Raw genomic sequence first — 16,020 nt, 5'->3', positions numbered from 1 at the left:
CTATACTTTGACAACTTGAAGTACCAGTTGTGGAATAAACTAGGAACGATTACCAACTGGGGAAACTAACCCCTACTGTGTTATAAATTACCAACACCCTTCCAACTGTCTCCATAACTCAACCCTGAAACTCAAAAGGAGCGGCCCGGTCGTGTCAGGCAGTTTTGGGCCAGCAATCGGTCACTGCAGTGCAGTCAGCCAGCTGGGATCCCCCCTGTGGCTCAGGAAGAAACTGATTAATGGCAGAGGGGAGGTGGAGCTCAGCAGAGAGCTGCCGCCATGTCCGGTTTCACACCCTCATCTAATCGGCATGTTAACCCAGTCAGCATTCTTTAGGAGAATTGAAAAACAAATAATTGGGTAGGTGGGGGGGGGGGGGGCTGTCACTGGTTGTGTTCATGGACCAATATTCGAACAGACCATTAAATCTTAATATTAGCACTGATTTATTTATTTTTTCTCTCCAGTCAGCCATTTTACGGTTCTGTATGTTGTCAATCATATGTGTAGTGTGCAGTTGCCACAAATATGGTATCATAGTGCTCAAGCTGATGGTAGTCCTAAAAGGTAGAACTGAATGTTTGATTGCAGAGTGTGTAATCCAAGTTTGTCTTTTTGTGGGCAGAAGTGGATATGTGGTGTATCTCGAACCATGTCATTGTTGGTATGCATGCATATGTTTATAGTATATAGAGAGGGAAAAGTCATGCTTCATGCATCATTTATTGAACATAATTTTAATTGACTAATTGAATGGTCTGTGTTCTTCCCTGTCGCTTCTCTCAAAGGTCACAAAGAGTGTTTATCTTTGCCACTTTTACAGGGATACCTGTTTGTATGTGGCTATGCTCATTCATATTTCATAAAGACAAAAAGGACTATTACACTGCCTTTTACATTAGCCAGTGACATCAGTGAAATTGTAAAGAATTGCTATTTTCCACATGTTTGCTTAAAGTGGAAATAGTCTTGCTCATATAAATATATATTTCAGGGATATTTTCTCCTTGAAAATGGGGTTGAAGAATTCCAGCTGCTATTATCCTGTGTAAGAATGTTGTTATGATTAAGTGTAAATGCAGCAGTCTGTCTCCTCCGTGTACACCTACTTGCAGGTAGTAGCGCTTCACTTTTACATCTGCCTTTAAGGAAGGAGGTTTATCAGTGACTTTGATAGTGATGAAATGTGTGGTAACCAGCGAGGACGTATATGATGCCATTTGTGATGTTTTCTGTGACATCACACGTGAAATCAGGAGCAGCACATTTGAGTAGTTTTAATTGCATAAAATGACCACAACTATCACATTTCAGTGGATTTTTTAAAATGTAGATAACTCTGGTGACCCAGTTATAGACTTTTCTTTGAATATTTGTATACAGTGCTAAGATATTGATCGTAGAGGTGAATCATAATTGGCAATGAATGGGGTATTAATGCCTTTTCTGTCTCACTCTTGTTTCAGAGTGGGCACAGCAGGATCTGGAACGGAATGAAAAGGTGAAATTCTGTCGGCAGTATGTAGTATTCCACGACAACAACTCCATTGTCTACTCAAGCCCATCCGTGAATGCTACAGAAATAAAAGGAGAGTAAGTGAGATTCAAAATACTGTGCACCCGTACACCTGTATATGTTCCCATCCAAAGCAAAAACCAAAGGAAATGATGGACGGAGTGTTGAACAATGCAAGCACTCACCCCCAGTCAACCGATCTGAGTTTAATCCATCACCATTCTTTAGCCCACTCTGCCACCCCAGTTCAGACATGGCCATATGCAAATCAGTCTGACCCTGTGCCTCATGGGAACAGTCCAGCCCGAACTGCCAAGCCATGTCTTCCCTGGACCGGAAACAAGCTTCCTAGGACCGTCCATCATTTCCTTTGGTTTTTGCTTTGTTCGCCATAAGTTAGCAGGGTATGCTCAGACGTGAGTCCCTTGCTCATTTTGCCACTGTATTCAAGCAAGCCTGGCTGAAGACGGCTGAAATGCCAGAAACCGGTCCTAGGAAGCTTGTTTCCGGTCCAGGGAAGACATGGCTTGGCAGTTCGGGCTGGACTGTTCCCATGAGGCACAGGGTCAGACTGATTTGCATATGGCCATGTCTGAACTGGGGTGGCAGAGTGGGCTAAAGAACGGTGATGGATTAAACCCAGATCAGTTGACTGGGGGTGAGTGCTTGCAATGTTCAACACTCCGTCCATCATTTCCTTTGGTTTTTGCTATGTTCCCATCCAAGCAGGACTCATGTCCAGCATTATCTTTGTGGGTGTGTGTTAGACCTGTCAGCCCTTTGGGTGGTCCCTCCTCATCATTATTTATTTTGTCCCACTTTTGCCTCAAACCCTGTTTGAATTTTTCCTTTTTGGGAACCACCAGACTTTTTCGTGTTGCTACAGATTCAGGGAGCCATTTTAGCTACCCCTGAAACTTCTGTCTGAGGGCCTGAAGCACAAAATGGTGGCCACCTGTGACATCACCAGCATCCACTGGAACCTACCAGCACCTTCCAGAACATTCCAGGAGATTCCAGAACTCTGTGACAGTTGGAGACCGTTTAGAATGTTGGGAGGATAAGAGAGGCCGTTGGCAGTTGGAGCTGGCAGTTGGCACCTGACTGGTGAAGAGAGAAGAGCACAACAGTGAAGGAGGAAGGAGTGAAGCAGCAGGGGTGGAAACTTGTGCCTGGAGTGGGGTCCATAAACCCACCCTTGATACTTGTCCCTACTGATGGATCCCAGCCTATAGCCCTGTGTGGGAAGAAGACAGAAGAAACTTATCCTAAGGACCTGGACAGCAGGAACAGGCCTTAGAACCAAGAAAACAGCAAGATTCTGACCTGAGAACTGGTTTCCCTGGAGTCCGGCGTCGAGTAGCCTGACGACCTGGAGCCCGAGGTGGAGAAGCGGCGCTGACTGAAGTAGCAGACGTCGTACCCGGAGCCGCCTGAGGTCGTGAGAGGGCGCCGACGGAGGTCGTGAGGAATACCAGAGGTCGAGGAGGAAGTGAACCGAGGTCGAGCGAGCGGCGTCATCGGAGGAGTGAAGTCCGCCCTCCGGAGTCGTCGGAGACCGAGGTAGAGGAGCACCGGAGGACGGGAGTGAGGATCGCACTCCGGAGTCGCCCGGAGCCTGTGTGGAGGAGCACCGGAGGTCGGGGGTGAGGATCGCACCCCGGAGTCGCCGGAAGTCGACATCGAGGCCAGGCCGGCCGACGTCATCGGAGCCGAGAGCGCCATCGGACCGGAGCCGCCCGAAGTCGACATCGTGAAGAGACTGCCCGACGCCGTCGAATCGGAGGTCGAGATCGACCCGAGGCCACCGACATCGGACCGGAACCGCCTACCGGCGTCGTCAAAGAACTGACATTGTGCCGAGGCCGCCGAGACCGAACCGGAACCGCCTCACGGCGTCGACACGACTCCAGCGGCGTCGGAACATCAGAAAAAGGGCAGTAAGTGGAGTAGAGGGCGCCTAAGGCCCTGTGGAGACCTGAGAGACTGCTCTAAGGGGCTAGGGAGGTGCTGAAACCAACCTGACTGTGCAAGGGGTGAACTGGGACTAACCTAGAGAGGTTGTGTGGAGAGAGAAAGCCAGGGCACTGGTATTCCCCCCTTTGATCTACCTCAGATTAGGCCTCAGCCTTGTCCCAGCCAGGGAGTAGCCCCCCTCAAGCCTTCCACAACCCTACAAGCTGTGCCTGGGCCAAATCAGCCCTTAAGAATTGAAGTGTCCTCTGATTATATGAGGGTTGCGGTATACTTTTAATTATTTATTGGGGATACTGTATTTATTGAGTTTTTACCTATTTATTGCTGCACTATATTTATAGGTCCACAGGACTTGTTGGTGTACAATATTTATTGGTACAGTATTTATTGCTTCAAAGTATTTAATTGTCTGTATATATTGCACTTGTATTTATGCCCTGTTATTTATGATCACCCCTATTTATTTCATCAAACAGCCAATATTTATTTGACCTGCACTAATTTAAATTTGTATATTGTGATTGACCTATTTATTTTTCCAATCAGCAACTAAGAGAAAAAGATAAAGAAAGAATATTTTCATAATTTTTACGGTGTAGAGTCGTTTTTGGAACGGATGCACGCATGGTTCTTGTATGGGTATATTGTATGCTTAGCACTGCGCCTGTTTCCTGACCACTCGAGCCAAGCTACCACAGTGTGTCCGGAAGACCACCACCACCCTCTCTAGTGTGGGAGTGGTTTTCCAACATAAATTGGTGTTCAGTGGTGGGATAGAGCTGTGCCTACATATACTCAACAATAACTGTGGGTAGTCCATAGGCCTACACCGGGAGTTTTCTCACAGCGGCCTTCCTAATTGTGGGTTTTTGTTTTTTCCAAATTTACTCTGGTGGTGGGAGGAGGTATTACTAAAGGTACCCCCCTACATTGCTACTGCACAAAACCTGTCCTCTAACCTGAGTGGGCAAGATGGAGTTTGTACTAGAGAATCTAGAAACGTACACTGTGGCCCAACTCAGGGAGTTTTGCCAGCGGGAGGGGGTGTACTGTCCCCCAGGAGCAAAGAAGGGTGCACTCCAAACCAGCTTAAGGGCTTGGGGGGAGGCACGCCGAGAAAGCAAGGCTGAGGAGGAAGACAGGGATGGAGAGCCTGACCCCGAGGGGGCTGAGATGTACCAACCTGAGGTGGGGAACCTGTCAGCAGGGCCCAGGACACTTTCTAGGAAGGGCAGCACTGTCTCTAGCGGGGGCTTATCCAGCGTGGAGTTAGCAGATCGGAGAGAGAAAAGACAGCTCACATGGGATTTAGCAAAGCTGGAGAAGGAGAAGGAGGAACAGAGGTTGGCTCATGAGACGGAGAAAGAGAGGATGGCTCATGAGATAAGACTGAAAGAGATAGAGCTTCAGATCCTAAGAATTGGAGCACCAACTGTTCCTAATGGTGGCAGCCAAATCCAAGAGTCCACCAGGGAACCCAAACCTTACCTGCCAAAGGACATAGTAGCTAGCTATGGGGTGGGTGATGACATCGCCAAGTGGCTAGCAGCCTATGAGGTCTCGTTGAGGGCCCATGGGGTTCCATTGAAGTACTGGGGAGGGGGATTGTATAAGTACATGCCTCCAGCTGGTAGGGATGCTTTATTGGCCCTCGAAGAGGATGAGCAGACCCACTACCCCGCCATGAAACTGGCGCTCCTCAGAAAGTTTGGACTAACACCTGAAAAGTACAGACAGAAGTTCAGGGGTAGTCACAAACTGGGCACACAGAATTGGGTGGACTTCCTGGACTATGCAAAGAAGGCACTGGAAGGTTGGATTCAGGGCAGTGAAGTAAGGAACTACGAGGAGCTGTTTGACCTAGTACTGAAGGAACACCTACTCGAGAAATGTTTCCCTGAACTGCGGCAACACCTGGTGGATAGCAAGCTGACCAGCCCCCGGAAGCTTGCTGAGGAGGCGGACATTTGGGCCAGTACCCGGGTGTCCACAAGGGGGACTGGAGGGGATACTCAAAAGGCCGGACAGGGCGCCCCCCAGAAGAAAGAGGGAGGGGAAAAGAAAAAGGAGTTCTCCAAAGGCCCCCAAAATAACTTCCAAGGGAAGGGAACAGGATTCACCTCTAAGGCTAACCCACCCAGAAACCCTAATCCTGGCCAGAGTCAGCAGCCAAGGGTTGTCCATTGCTACGAGTGCGGTGGCGTTGGACACTATAAAGGAGATCCGAAGTGTCAGAAACGATCACCCCCTCCCACTGGAGGAAAGCCCCCCGGAGTAGCTAGTGTAGTGCTCGGGGAGGAGATGCCCTTAACTAAGGGAAGGGAGTGGGCGGGTGTCACTTTAGTGTCCCTGGGAGAACGGGAGATGGTTCCTAAGATCCAGGTGCCCGCAAATACCGCAAAGTATGGGCAGTGGATCACCATCAACGGCCAAAGAGGGGAGGCTCTGAGAGACACAGGAGCCAGTATGACTATGGTGCGTAGCCAACTGGTGTCTCCAGAGCAGGTAATTCCCGATGTACTCCACCCAGCCGCGATGGCTGACGGCAGAACAGGTCACTATCCAGTGGCCGAGGTTCCCTTTGAATGGGGGGGGGTTGCAGGTTCACTTCGAGTTGCCGTAAGCCCTGCCGTGCCAGTCGATTGTCTGCTGGGGAATGACATGGAACACAACGCTTGGAAGGAGGTGGAATACCGGACTCACACCGAGATGCTGGGTACACCTGACTGGGCCTGTGTTAGCACAAGGTCCGAGACTACCCGAAGAGGGAGTTCATTCCGGCTGGAGCCTGGAACAAAGGCCCAGCCAGCTGCCAGTCAAGGGAAGAACCGAGGACAGGAGGAGCCTGCCTCGGCGTCTCCACCCCGTAGGACGGATAGGCCACCGGAGGTGGTGGACCAGGAGTCTGCGGAGGGGGACGTTACCAACCTGGAGGACCTACCCATCCCGGCCGAGTGGCACGTGGAGGGAGGCCCGTCCAGGGAGGAATTCTGCCAGGGCCAGAGGGAGTGCCCTACCCTTGAGGGGCTGAGGCGACAGGCCGAAGCCCAGGCAGCAGGGAACGTTGAAGGGAACTACAGTGTTTACTGGGAGGATGGCCTCCTCTACAGTGAACCCAAGGCACCCCTACATGGATCGTCACGAGCCTTGGTAGTTCCTCAACGTTATCGAGCCTTCCTTTTGGAGTTGGCTCACGAGATACCATTGGCAGGACACCTGGGGCAAGACAAGACCTTCGCCCGTCTTGTCCCACACTTTTATTGGCCTCAGATGAAAGTGTCGTCCGATACCTACTGCCGGACATGTGTGTCTTGCCAAGCCAGTGGGAAAACAGGGGTGAAGCTGAAAGCTCCCCTGGAACCACTCCCTGTCGTTAGCACCCCCTTTGAAAGGGTGGGCATCGACATTGTGGGTCCATTAGATCCGCCAACTACAGCTGGTCACAGGTTTATCCTGGTTCTGGTGGATCATGCCACACGGTACCCAGAGGCAATACCTCTGAGGACCATAACAGCACCTGTTGTGGCTAGGGCCCTGATGGGAATCTTTACCCGAGTGGGTTTTCCCAAGGAAGTTGTGTCCGACAGGGGGACCAACTTCATGTCAGCATATATGCGGGCAATGTGGAAGGAGTGTGGAGTGACCTACCGGTTCACAACTCCTTACCACCCCCAGACCAATGGTCTAGTGGAAAGGTTTAACAAAACCTTAAAAGGCATGATCAGAAGTCTGCCTGAAAGCCTGCGGAGGAAATGGGACGTCCTCCTACCCTGTTTACTTTTTTCATACAGGGAAGTGCCACAGAAGGGAGTGGGCTTCAGCCCCTTCGAGCTTCTGTATGGGCACCCTGTACGTGGACCTCTTAACCTGGTGAGAGACGGATGGGAAAGAACTCCCAGAAAGCTCCCCCAGGATGTGGTGAGCTACATGCTGGCCTTCCGGAGCCAAATGGCTAAGTTGTGGAAGCAAGCTTCTGACAACTTGGAAGCCAGCCAAGCAGTGATGAAGGCGTGGTATGACCACAACGCTCACCCGGTGGAGTTGGAGCCTGGCCAGAAGGTGTGGGTGATCGAACCCGGAGAGCTTAGTGCCCTCCAGGATCGCTGGTCAGGACCCTTTGAGGTGTTGGAGAAGAAGGGTAAGGCTACCTACTTGGTGGACCTGAAGACCCCTCGTCAGCCCCTGCGGGTGCTGCATGCCAACCGCCTCAAACCCCACCACGAGAGGCCCGAAGTCATCTTGATGATGGTGACTGACGGAGGAGAGGACGTGGAAAGCGAGCCTCTCCCTGATCTGTTTGCGTCTCAAGAGAAGGATGGGTCGGTGGAGGGAGTGATACTCTCCCCATCTCTAACTCCTGAACAGCAGGAGGACTGTCGCCAGGTCCTGGGGCAGTACTCTTCGTTGTTCTCCCTTGTCCCGGGTAGGACTCACCTGTGCGTCCATGACGTGGACACAGGAGACAGCCCACCTGTGAAGTCCAAGATCTACCGGATGTCAGACAAGGTGAAGGCCAGCATTCATAGTGAGGTCACTAAGATGCTGGAGCTAGGAGTGATTGAACCTTCTAGCAGCCCCTGGTCCAGTCCGGTGGTGTTAGTACCAAAAGCTGCACCACCGGGTGCCCAACCAGAACTGAGGTTCTGTGTGGACTACCGGGGACTGAATTCAGTGACAAAGACTGATGCACATCCGATCCCTAGGGCGGATGAATTAATTGACCGGCTGGGAGCTGCCCAATATCTAAGTACCTTTGACCTTACCTCTGGGTACTGGCAGATCTCTTTGACTGATGGAGCAAGGGAAAGGTCAGCCTTCTCCACGCCCAATGGCCACTACCAGTTCTGTGTGATGCCCTTTGGGCTCAAGAACGCACCTGCCACGTTTCAGCGCCTGGTAAACCAGATCCTCACCGGAATGGAGAGTTTCTCTGCTGCTTATCTGGATGACATAGCCGTCTTCAGTAACAGCTGGGAGGATCACTTGCGTCACCTGCAAGCTGTTCTCCAGGCCCTGAGACAAGCTGGATTGACGATCAAGGCCAGCAAGTGCCAGATCGGGCAGGGGTCGGTAGTGTACCTTGGACACTTGGTGGGTAGGGGAGCGGTGCAACCCCTCCAGGCGAAGATCGAGGCCATCATGGCCTGGGAACCCCCCAAGACACAGACTGAGGTCCGAGCATTTTTGGGCCTCACGGGATATTACCGCCGCTTCGTGAAGGGGTACGGTACCATCGTAGCCCCTCTCACGGAGCTCACGTCCAAGAAACAACCTCGACGGGTAGTCTGGACGGAGGCTTGTCAGCAAGCCTTTGAGAGATTGAAGAAAGCCATGTGCGAGGCCCCGGTCTTAAGGGCCCCAGACTTTTCCAAGAAGTTCATTGTCCAGACAGATGCATCAGAACATGGCATTGGGGCAGTGTTATCGCAACTCAACGAAGAGGGTCTGGATCAACCCGTGGTCTTCCTATCCCGGAGACTACTTCCCAGGGAACAGAAGTGGAGTGCAATAGAGCGTGAAGCCTTTGCAGTGGTATGGGCTCTGAAGAAGTTGCGGCCATACCTGTTTGGCTCGCACTTCCTAGTTCAGACCGACCACAGACCCCTTCGTTGGCTGATGCAAATGAAGGGGGAGAATCCCAAGTTGTTGAGGTGGTCTATTTCCCTACAGGGGATGGACTTTCAGGTGGAACATCGGCCTGGAGTGGACCACGCCAATGCAGACGGTCTCTCAAGGTATTTCCGCCTTAGTGATGAGAACTCCCAAGGGGTTGGGTAGCTCTCCCCACTTTCAGCTGGGGGGGACGCGTGTTAGACCTGTCAGCCCTTTGGGTGGTCCCTCCTCATCATTATTTATTTTGTCCCACTTTTGCCTCAAACCCTGTTTGAATTTTTCCTTTTTGGGAACCACCAGACTTTTTCGTGTTGCTACAGATTCAGGGAGCCATTTTAGCTACCCCTGAAACTTCTGTCTGAGGGCCTGAAGCACAAAATGGTGGCCACCTGTGACATCACCAGCATCCACTGGAACCTACCAGCACCTTCCAGAACATTCCAGGAGATTCCAGAACTCTGTGACAGTTGGAGACCGTTTAGAATGTTGGGAGGATAAGAGAGGCCGTTGGCAGTTGGAGCTGGCAGTTGGCACCTGACTGGTGAAGAGAGAAGAGCACAACAGTGAAGGAGGAAGGAGTGAAGCAGCAGGGGTGGAAACTTGTGCCTGGAGTGGGGTCCATAAACCCACCCTTGATACTTGTCCCTACTGATGGATCCCAGCCTATAGCCCTGTGTGGGAAGAAGACAGAAGAAACTTATCCTAAGGACCTGGACAGCAGGAACAGGCCTTAGAACCAAGAAAACAGCAAGATTCTGACCTGAGAACTGGTTTCCCTGGAGTCCGGCGTCGAGTAGCCTGACGACCTGGAGCCCGAGGTGGAGAAGCGGCGCTGACTGAAGTAGCAGACGTCGTACCCGGAGCCGCCTGAGGTCGTGAGAGGGCGCCGACGGAGGTCGTGAGGAATACCAGAGGTCGAGGAGGAAGTGAACCGAGGTCGAGCGAGCGGCGTCATCGGAGGAGTGAAGTCCGCCCTCCGGAGTCGTCGGAGACCGAGGTAGAGGAGCACCGGAGGACGGGAGTGAGGATCGCACTCCGGAGTCGCCCGGAGCCTGTGTGGAGGAGCACCGGAGGTCGGGGGTGAGGATCGCACCCCGGAGTCGCCGGAAGTCGACATCGAGGCCAGGCCGGCCGACGTCATCGGAGCCGAGAGCGCCATCGGACCGGAGCCGCCCGAAGTCGACATCGTGAAGAGACTGCCCGACGCCGTCGAATCGGAGGTCGAGATCGACCCGAGGCCACCGACATCGGACCGGAACCGCCTACCGGCGTCGTCAAAGAACTGACATTGTGCCGAGGCCGCCGAGACCGAACCGGAACCGCCTCACGGCGTCGACACGACTCCAGCGGCGTCGGAACATCAGAAAAAGGGCAGTAAGTGGAGTAGAGGGCGCCTAAGGCCCTGTGGAGACCTGAGAGACTGCTCTAAGGGGCTAGGGAGGTGCTGAAACCAACCTGACTGTGCAAGGGGTGAACTGGGACTAACCTAGAGAGGTTGTGTGGAGAGAGAAAGCCAGGGCACTGGTATTCCCCCCTTTGATCTACCTCAGATTAGGCCTCAGCCTTGTCCCAGCCAGGGAGTAGCCCCCCTCAAGCCTTCCACAACCCTACAAGCTGTGCCTGGGCCAAATCAGCCCTTAAGAATTGAAGTGTCCTCTGATTATATGAGGGTTGCGGTATACTTTTAATTATTTATTGGGGATACTGTATTTATTGAGTTTTTACCTATTTATTGCTGCACTATATTTATAGGTCCACAGGACTTGTTGGTGTACAATATTTATTGGTACAGTATTTATTGCCTCAAAGTATTTAATTGTCTGTATATATTGCACTTGTATTTATGCCCTGTTATTTATGATCACCCCTATTTATTTCATCAAACAGCCAATATTTATTTGACCTGCACTAATTTAAATTTGTATATTGTGATTGACCTATTTATTTTTCCAATCAGCAACTAAGAGAAAAAGATAAAGAAAGAATATTTTCATAATTTTTACGGTGTAGAGTCGTTTTTGGAATGGATGCACGCATGGTTCTTGTATGGGTATATTGTATGCTTAGCACTGCGCCTGTTTCCTGACCACTCGAGCCAAGCTACCACAGTGTGTCCGGAAGACCACCACCACCCTCTCTAGTGTGGGAGTGGTTTTCCAACATAAATTGGTGTTCAGTGGTGGGATAGAGCTGTGCCTACATATACTCAACAATAACTGTGGGTAGTCCATAGGCCTACACCGGGAGTTTTCTCACAGCGGCCTTCCTAATTGTGGGTTTTTGTTTTTTCCAAATTTACTCTGGTGGTGGGAGGAGGTATTACTAAAGGTACCCCCCTACATTGCTACTGCACAAAACCTGTCCTCTAACCTGAGTGGGCAAGATGGAGTTTGTACTAGAGAATCTAGAAACGTACACTGTGGCCCAACTCAGGGAGTTTTGCCAGCGGGAGGGGGTGTACTGTCCCCCAGGAGCAAAGAAGGGTGCACTCCAAACCAGCTTAAGGGCTTGGGGGGAGGCACGCCGAGAAAGCAAGGCTGAGGAGGAAGACAGGGATGGAGAGCCTGACCCCGAGGGGGCTGAGATGTACCAACTTCTATTTTTCGTGCTCCATCAACCATAGTCTGTTAGACTGTGTGTAAGTATTCTAGATGGTGCTTACTTAACACGTCTTGAAGATGAGACGGTTTGTTAAAAAACTGGTTTAATTACTGCTCTGCATTAGTTGTACTCCTATCAACTGCATAAGGATGAAAACGTTTTGGCTTTGCTGGTATGTTAACCAGCACCGGTTCCTCCATTTGGGCAGAGGAGCATCACGTCCATCCCTCCCCACCCCCCATTGCAAGAGCAACAGAGGTGAAAAATAAAATGGTAATAAAATGAATTTATTACCCTTTTATTTGTCACTGCTGCTCTCAGCCTGAGCCAAGAGTCAGGGCTGGGTAGTGCCATTGCTGCTGATTTTCAGCTCGGGAAGAGTAGTGAACACTCCTATTTTAAAGTGCGCATGTCACTTTGTCCGGCTGTCTTGCGATGTCCAGCCTGACATGCATACTTTAAACCTCTCCAAGCGAAGCTTTCTTAGACATTTGTTCTTCTGTGCTTAAAGGAACATTGAGCCAGCCCGCTCCAACCAATCCTGGCGCTTCTCTCATGCTGCTTAACATTATCAGCACCATGAGAGCAGCGTCTGGAGTGGTAGAGGGGAGTTGGCTGAGACTTTGGGACTCATGCTGGGACTGCCGAAGAGGAGAACACCGAGAACCTGTGGGTGAGTAAACATTTTTTGTATGATTATTGTTTTGACCCAATAACAGACACTGTCAAACTCGCACTGCCTTCAGCCTCAACTTCAGTTATGGTCCATTATAAATAAAACCCTTTTAACGAACCATGATTGAGAGCTTTGGCATCAAGCCCCTATGGAATTTATCACAGTGCTTGTCACTGGGTTAAAACATTCACTTTGGCACCTCTCCACTGCTAAATAGCACCGCCCGCTACTGATGTTAACCTGAGGCTCTTAGGTTGCACACACATCCCAACATAGACTAAAAGTTTGAGCTATTTTAGCTCACAGCCGCCAAAACCCTAGACTCGCCCAAAAGAATGCTTCAAAACAAGCAAACCCATGTTTTTCACATCCAGCTAGAGAATCGGAACCCTCGCTCGATTCACTGTTTTCTTCAGTTCTGCAACCTCCTTATGTTTTTCTGATACCGATGCCTTTTTCATGTGATCTGTCAGATCATGTACTCCCTCCACCATGATTTGTGCAACCTTAGAAGGAATATTTGCAGTAAAAAGGGACTGAAAGATAAAGAAAGGGGAAGGAAGAGTGAAGGTAGGCGGCAGGCCAGTAATTTTAATTTTAAAATCCTGCTTACAATATCTAGTGATTAACATCAAATTACTTTATCCCTGGTCTCTGTCCCTCGTTGTAAATTAGCTGCTGAAAGAAATGGCAGTCAGCAGTGTGTATCACTTAATTGTTTTCTGCCTTAACATTCTTCTTTTCTTATCTAAGACTTTCAGGATTAATCACTAACATTTCTTTAATATGTAGGTTGCTAAGCAGGGAATCCCCCTCTGGTGCTCTGAAGGCAGTCATCCGAGATACCAAAAACAGCAAAGGAGAGGAGCAGCAGTTTCTGGAAGTACGTATTTTATTTCTTAGTATGACTGCAGGGAATTCCTCTTGGTGGGATATATTGAGCCTATAAAGTTTTCTTTTTTTAAATAGTTTTTATTGGCATTTCGTGTAAAAGACATAAACTATAACATTGTATTGCAGTTACATTACATGGCTATTATGTCATCCGGCCACCTAAGGAGGCCGAACTTTAACAGAATTACATTGGAGTTCATCCACGTTTAAGAAAAAAAATAGAATACAGTCCCGCTGTGCGCTCCCCCATATCATGACATACAGGTCATATCAGTGTCGCATTTCCGCCCGTCACTCTGTTCAACATGCCTTTACCCTGTGCCAACGAGGGCCAAACTTCAGCACATATCGTGTCAGGGGTCATCCGCAGCAGTAGATCCCAGCCAACTTGTAAATGGTCCTCAGATGTCCTTGGGACGGGATTGTGTGGGTGATAATTCCCAATAATAAGACCATTGGTCTCTACAGTATGTGACGTCTTTTATCCATTCTCTCGTGGTCGGGGTGAAGTAGCGCCCCAGTGCAGGGCCACTTGTCTCTTTGCTAGCAGCAGTAGCATTGCTGTGAGCTGCCTCGACGGTGGTGGAACATCTTGAACAATCCCCAGCAGCGCCAACAGTGGTGTGATAGGCAGCCCCTGCCCCGTTATATTCTTGATATGGTGCAGTATTTTCAGCCAGAAGTTGGCTATAGACCTACACTGCCAAGCTAGGTGGCTGAAGGTCGTTTGGTGGGCACCACATCGCCAGCAGTTATCGTCTGGGCGCAGCGATAAAGGCGGTGTATATATTTGAAGTGGATGAGCCTTAGGCGGTAGTTGGGAGACCATTGTTCCAGCTGTCCACAACAGAAGTCGCACTGCTCGTCTGTTATGTCCATACCTAGGTCCTCCTCCCAAGCTCTACGTGATGTTGGGACGATTATGGGAAAGTCTCTCTGCCTGATGGTGTAGATACCAGACACTAGTTTACGGCCCGACAGCACCGGAGGTGGATTTGGAAATGTGCTGAATCTGCCCAGACATGAGCCACGTGATTGGTAATATAATAGCGTATCCAACGCTGATGGCTGTGCAGAGCTGCACATTTGTTGAAGCGTTAAGAAGTTGTCCCCTGGGTATAGGTCCTGGCCGGTGTGAATGTTGTGTGAGTGCGCTCGTGCCTGCGCCTTACCATCCATGAGTGGTGGGAATAGTGGGTTATTCACCGACGGTATTGAAGGAGCATATAATATGTTAGTGTTAGCCCATTTGCAGAGTCCGCCCCAGGCCCACCGCAAGGTTTCTGTGGTGTCGACTTCGTTACGTGGGCGGTTATATTTTTGGTAGAGTGCTGTGCTTAAGGGGAGTGGTGCTTCCCTGTCTATCTCGACTGCCACCTGTGGCTGAAATGGTATGGGGTGTACCCAAAAGTGTAAAAATTGTTCCTGAGGACTGTAAGCATAAAGTGCAAAGTCCGGAGCTCCCAGGCCACCCTGTGCCAGCGGCAGAGTTGGTATCTCCCAGGATATCCTAGGTTGTCCACCCATCCACACCAACTCAATCATGAGTGACCTGATGCGTTTAAAAAGTTGTACCGTAATGGGTACAGGAATGTTGACGAATAAATACAGTAGTAATGGCAAAATTATCATTTTCGCTACGGCAATGCGGCCTGCCAGAGAGAGGGGCAGTATTCCATCTCCTTACCCGGTCCTCTATCCAGTCCACCGCCCTGCCGTAGTTGGCCGTCCAGATTTCCAGATTTCCTGTGATTGGTACTGATCCAGACGCCCAAGTACGGCGTCGGGCCACCCGCCCATGCTATCAGGTATTCGGTGTCAAAGGCCTGAGTTTCAGGTGTCAGCGGTATGATGATGGACTTACTTCAGTTGACCACCACCCCGGATATGCCCCCATATCATACCAGCTCTCTTGTCATTGGTGCGAAGTTGTCCCTTGGGTTTGTAATGTATAAAGTAAAATCATCTGCGTACATTGACACGGTTAGCCCTCTCGTGGTAAACCTAATCCCCCGTTCTGCATGGTGTTGCCTTATTCTGGCTGCCAAGGGCTCTGTCTCTATCGCAAATAATAAAGGTGACAGAGGGCAGCCTTGCCTGGTCCCTCTGGTGATGGTTATGGGCTCAGAGATCAAACCGTTGACCTTAAGGCACGCTGTTGGCAAAGTGCAGAGCAGCCTGATTTGCTGTATGAATAGGGGACTCAAACCCAACCTTCGGAGGAGAGGGAACATGAACCCCCACTCCAAAGAGTTGAATGCCTTTGTGGCGTCCGATATAGTGTAGTAATGCAAATATAGTCCTAAGATTATGTGAGGTGGACCTACCCAGCACAAATCCGGATTGGTCCGGCCTCACAATTAACGGGAGTACCGGCTGAAGTTTATTGGCCAATAGTTTGGCGAAGATCTTAGCATCTAAATTGATCAGGGAGAGCAGACGGTACGAGTCACACCTCGAGGGATCTTTGTCAGGCTTTAGCAGTGTTATAATGATGGCCTCGCACATGGACCTGGGTAGGACACCCACCAATGAGTCCTCTTGGTAGACTGCTAGGAGGCGGGGGCGAGTACCTCTGAATATTCTTTATAAAATTTAGCCTTAAGGCCGTCCGCCCCTGGAGCTTTGTCCGCCGGCATGCTATTTATGACCCTACGCACATCCTCGACTGTGAATGGAACATCTAAATATTCGCGATGGACCCTGCTGAGCCACAGAAGTTCTATCGAGTCGAAATATTTTG

At 50.3% G+C, this 16,020-nt stretch overlaps 1 protein-coding gene across 2 annotated transcripts in view; it reads left to right on the top strand.

Moving 5' to 3' along the window:
• The window catches only part of LOC146797846 (acylamino-acid-releasing enzyme-like), a 286,819-nt gene that overhangs the window by 33,489 nt on the left and 237,310 nt on the right, over positions 1-16,020 (top strand). For both annotated transcript variants that reach the window (XM_085625045.1, XM_085625046.1), the window contains exons 4-5: positions 1,467-1,593; positions 13,176-13,266. In XM_085625045.1, coding sequence (XP_085481171.1) covers positions 1,467-1,593; positions 13,176-13,266 — 218 coding nt within the window. The remainder of the gene's footprint in view (positions 1-1,466; positions 1,594-13,175; positions 13,267-16,020) is intronic.

The sequence above is a fragment of the Triturus cristatus genome, chromosome 9 (genome assembly GCF_964204655.1).
Source record: "Triturus cristatus chromosome 9, aTriCri1.1, whole genome shotgun sequence".
NCBI lineage: Eukaryota > Metazoa > Chordata > Amphibia > Caudata > Salamandridae > Triturus > Triturus cristatus.
Note: the sequence above shows the minus strand (reverse complement) of the source record. Positions and strands in the feature narration are given on the sequence as shown.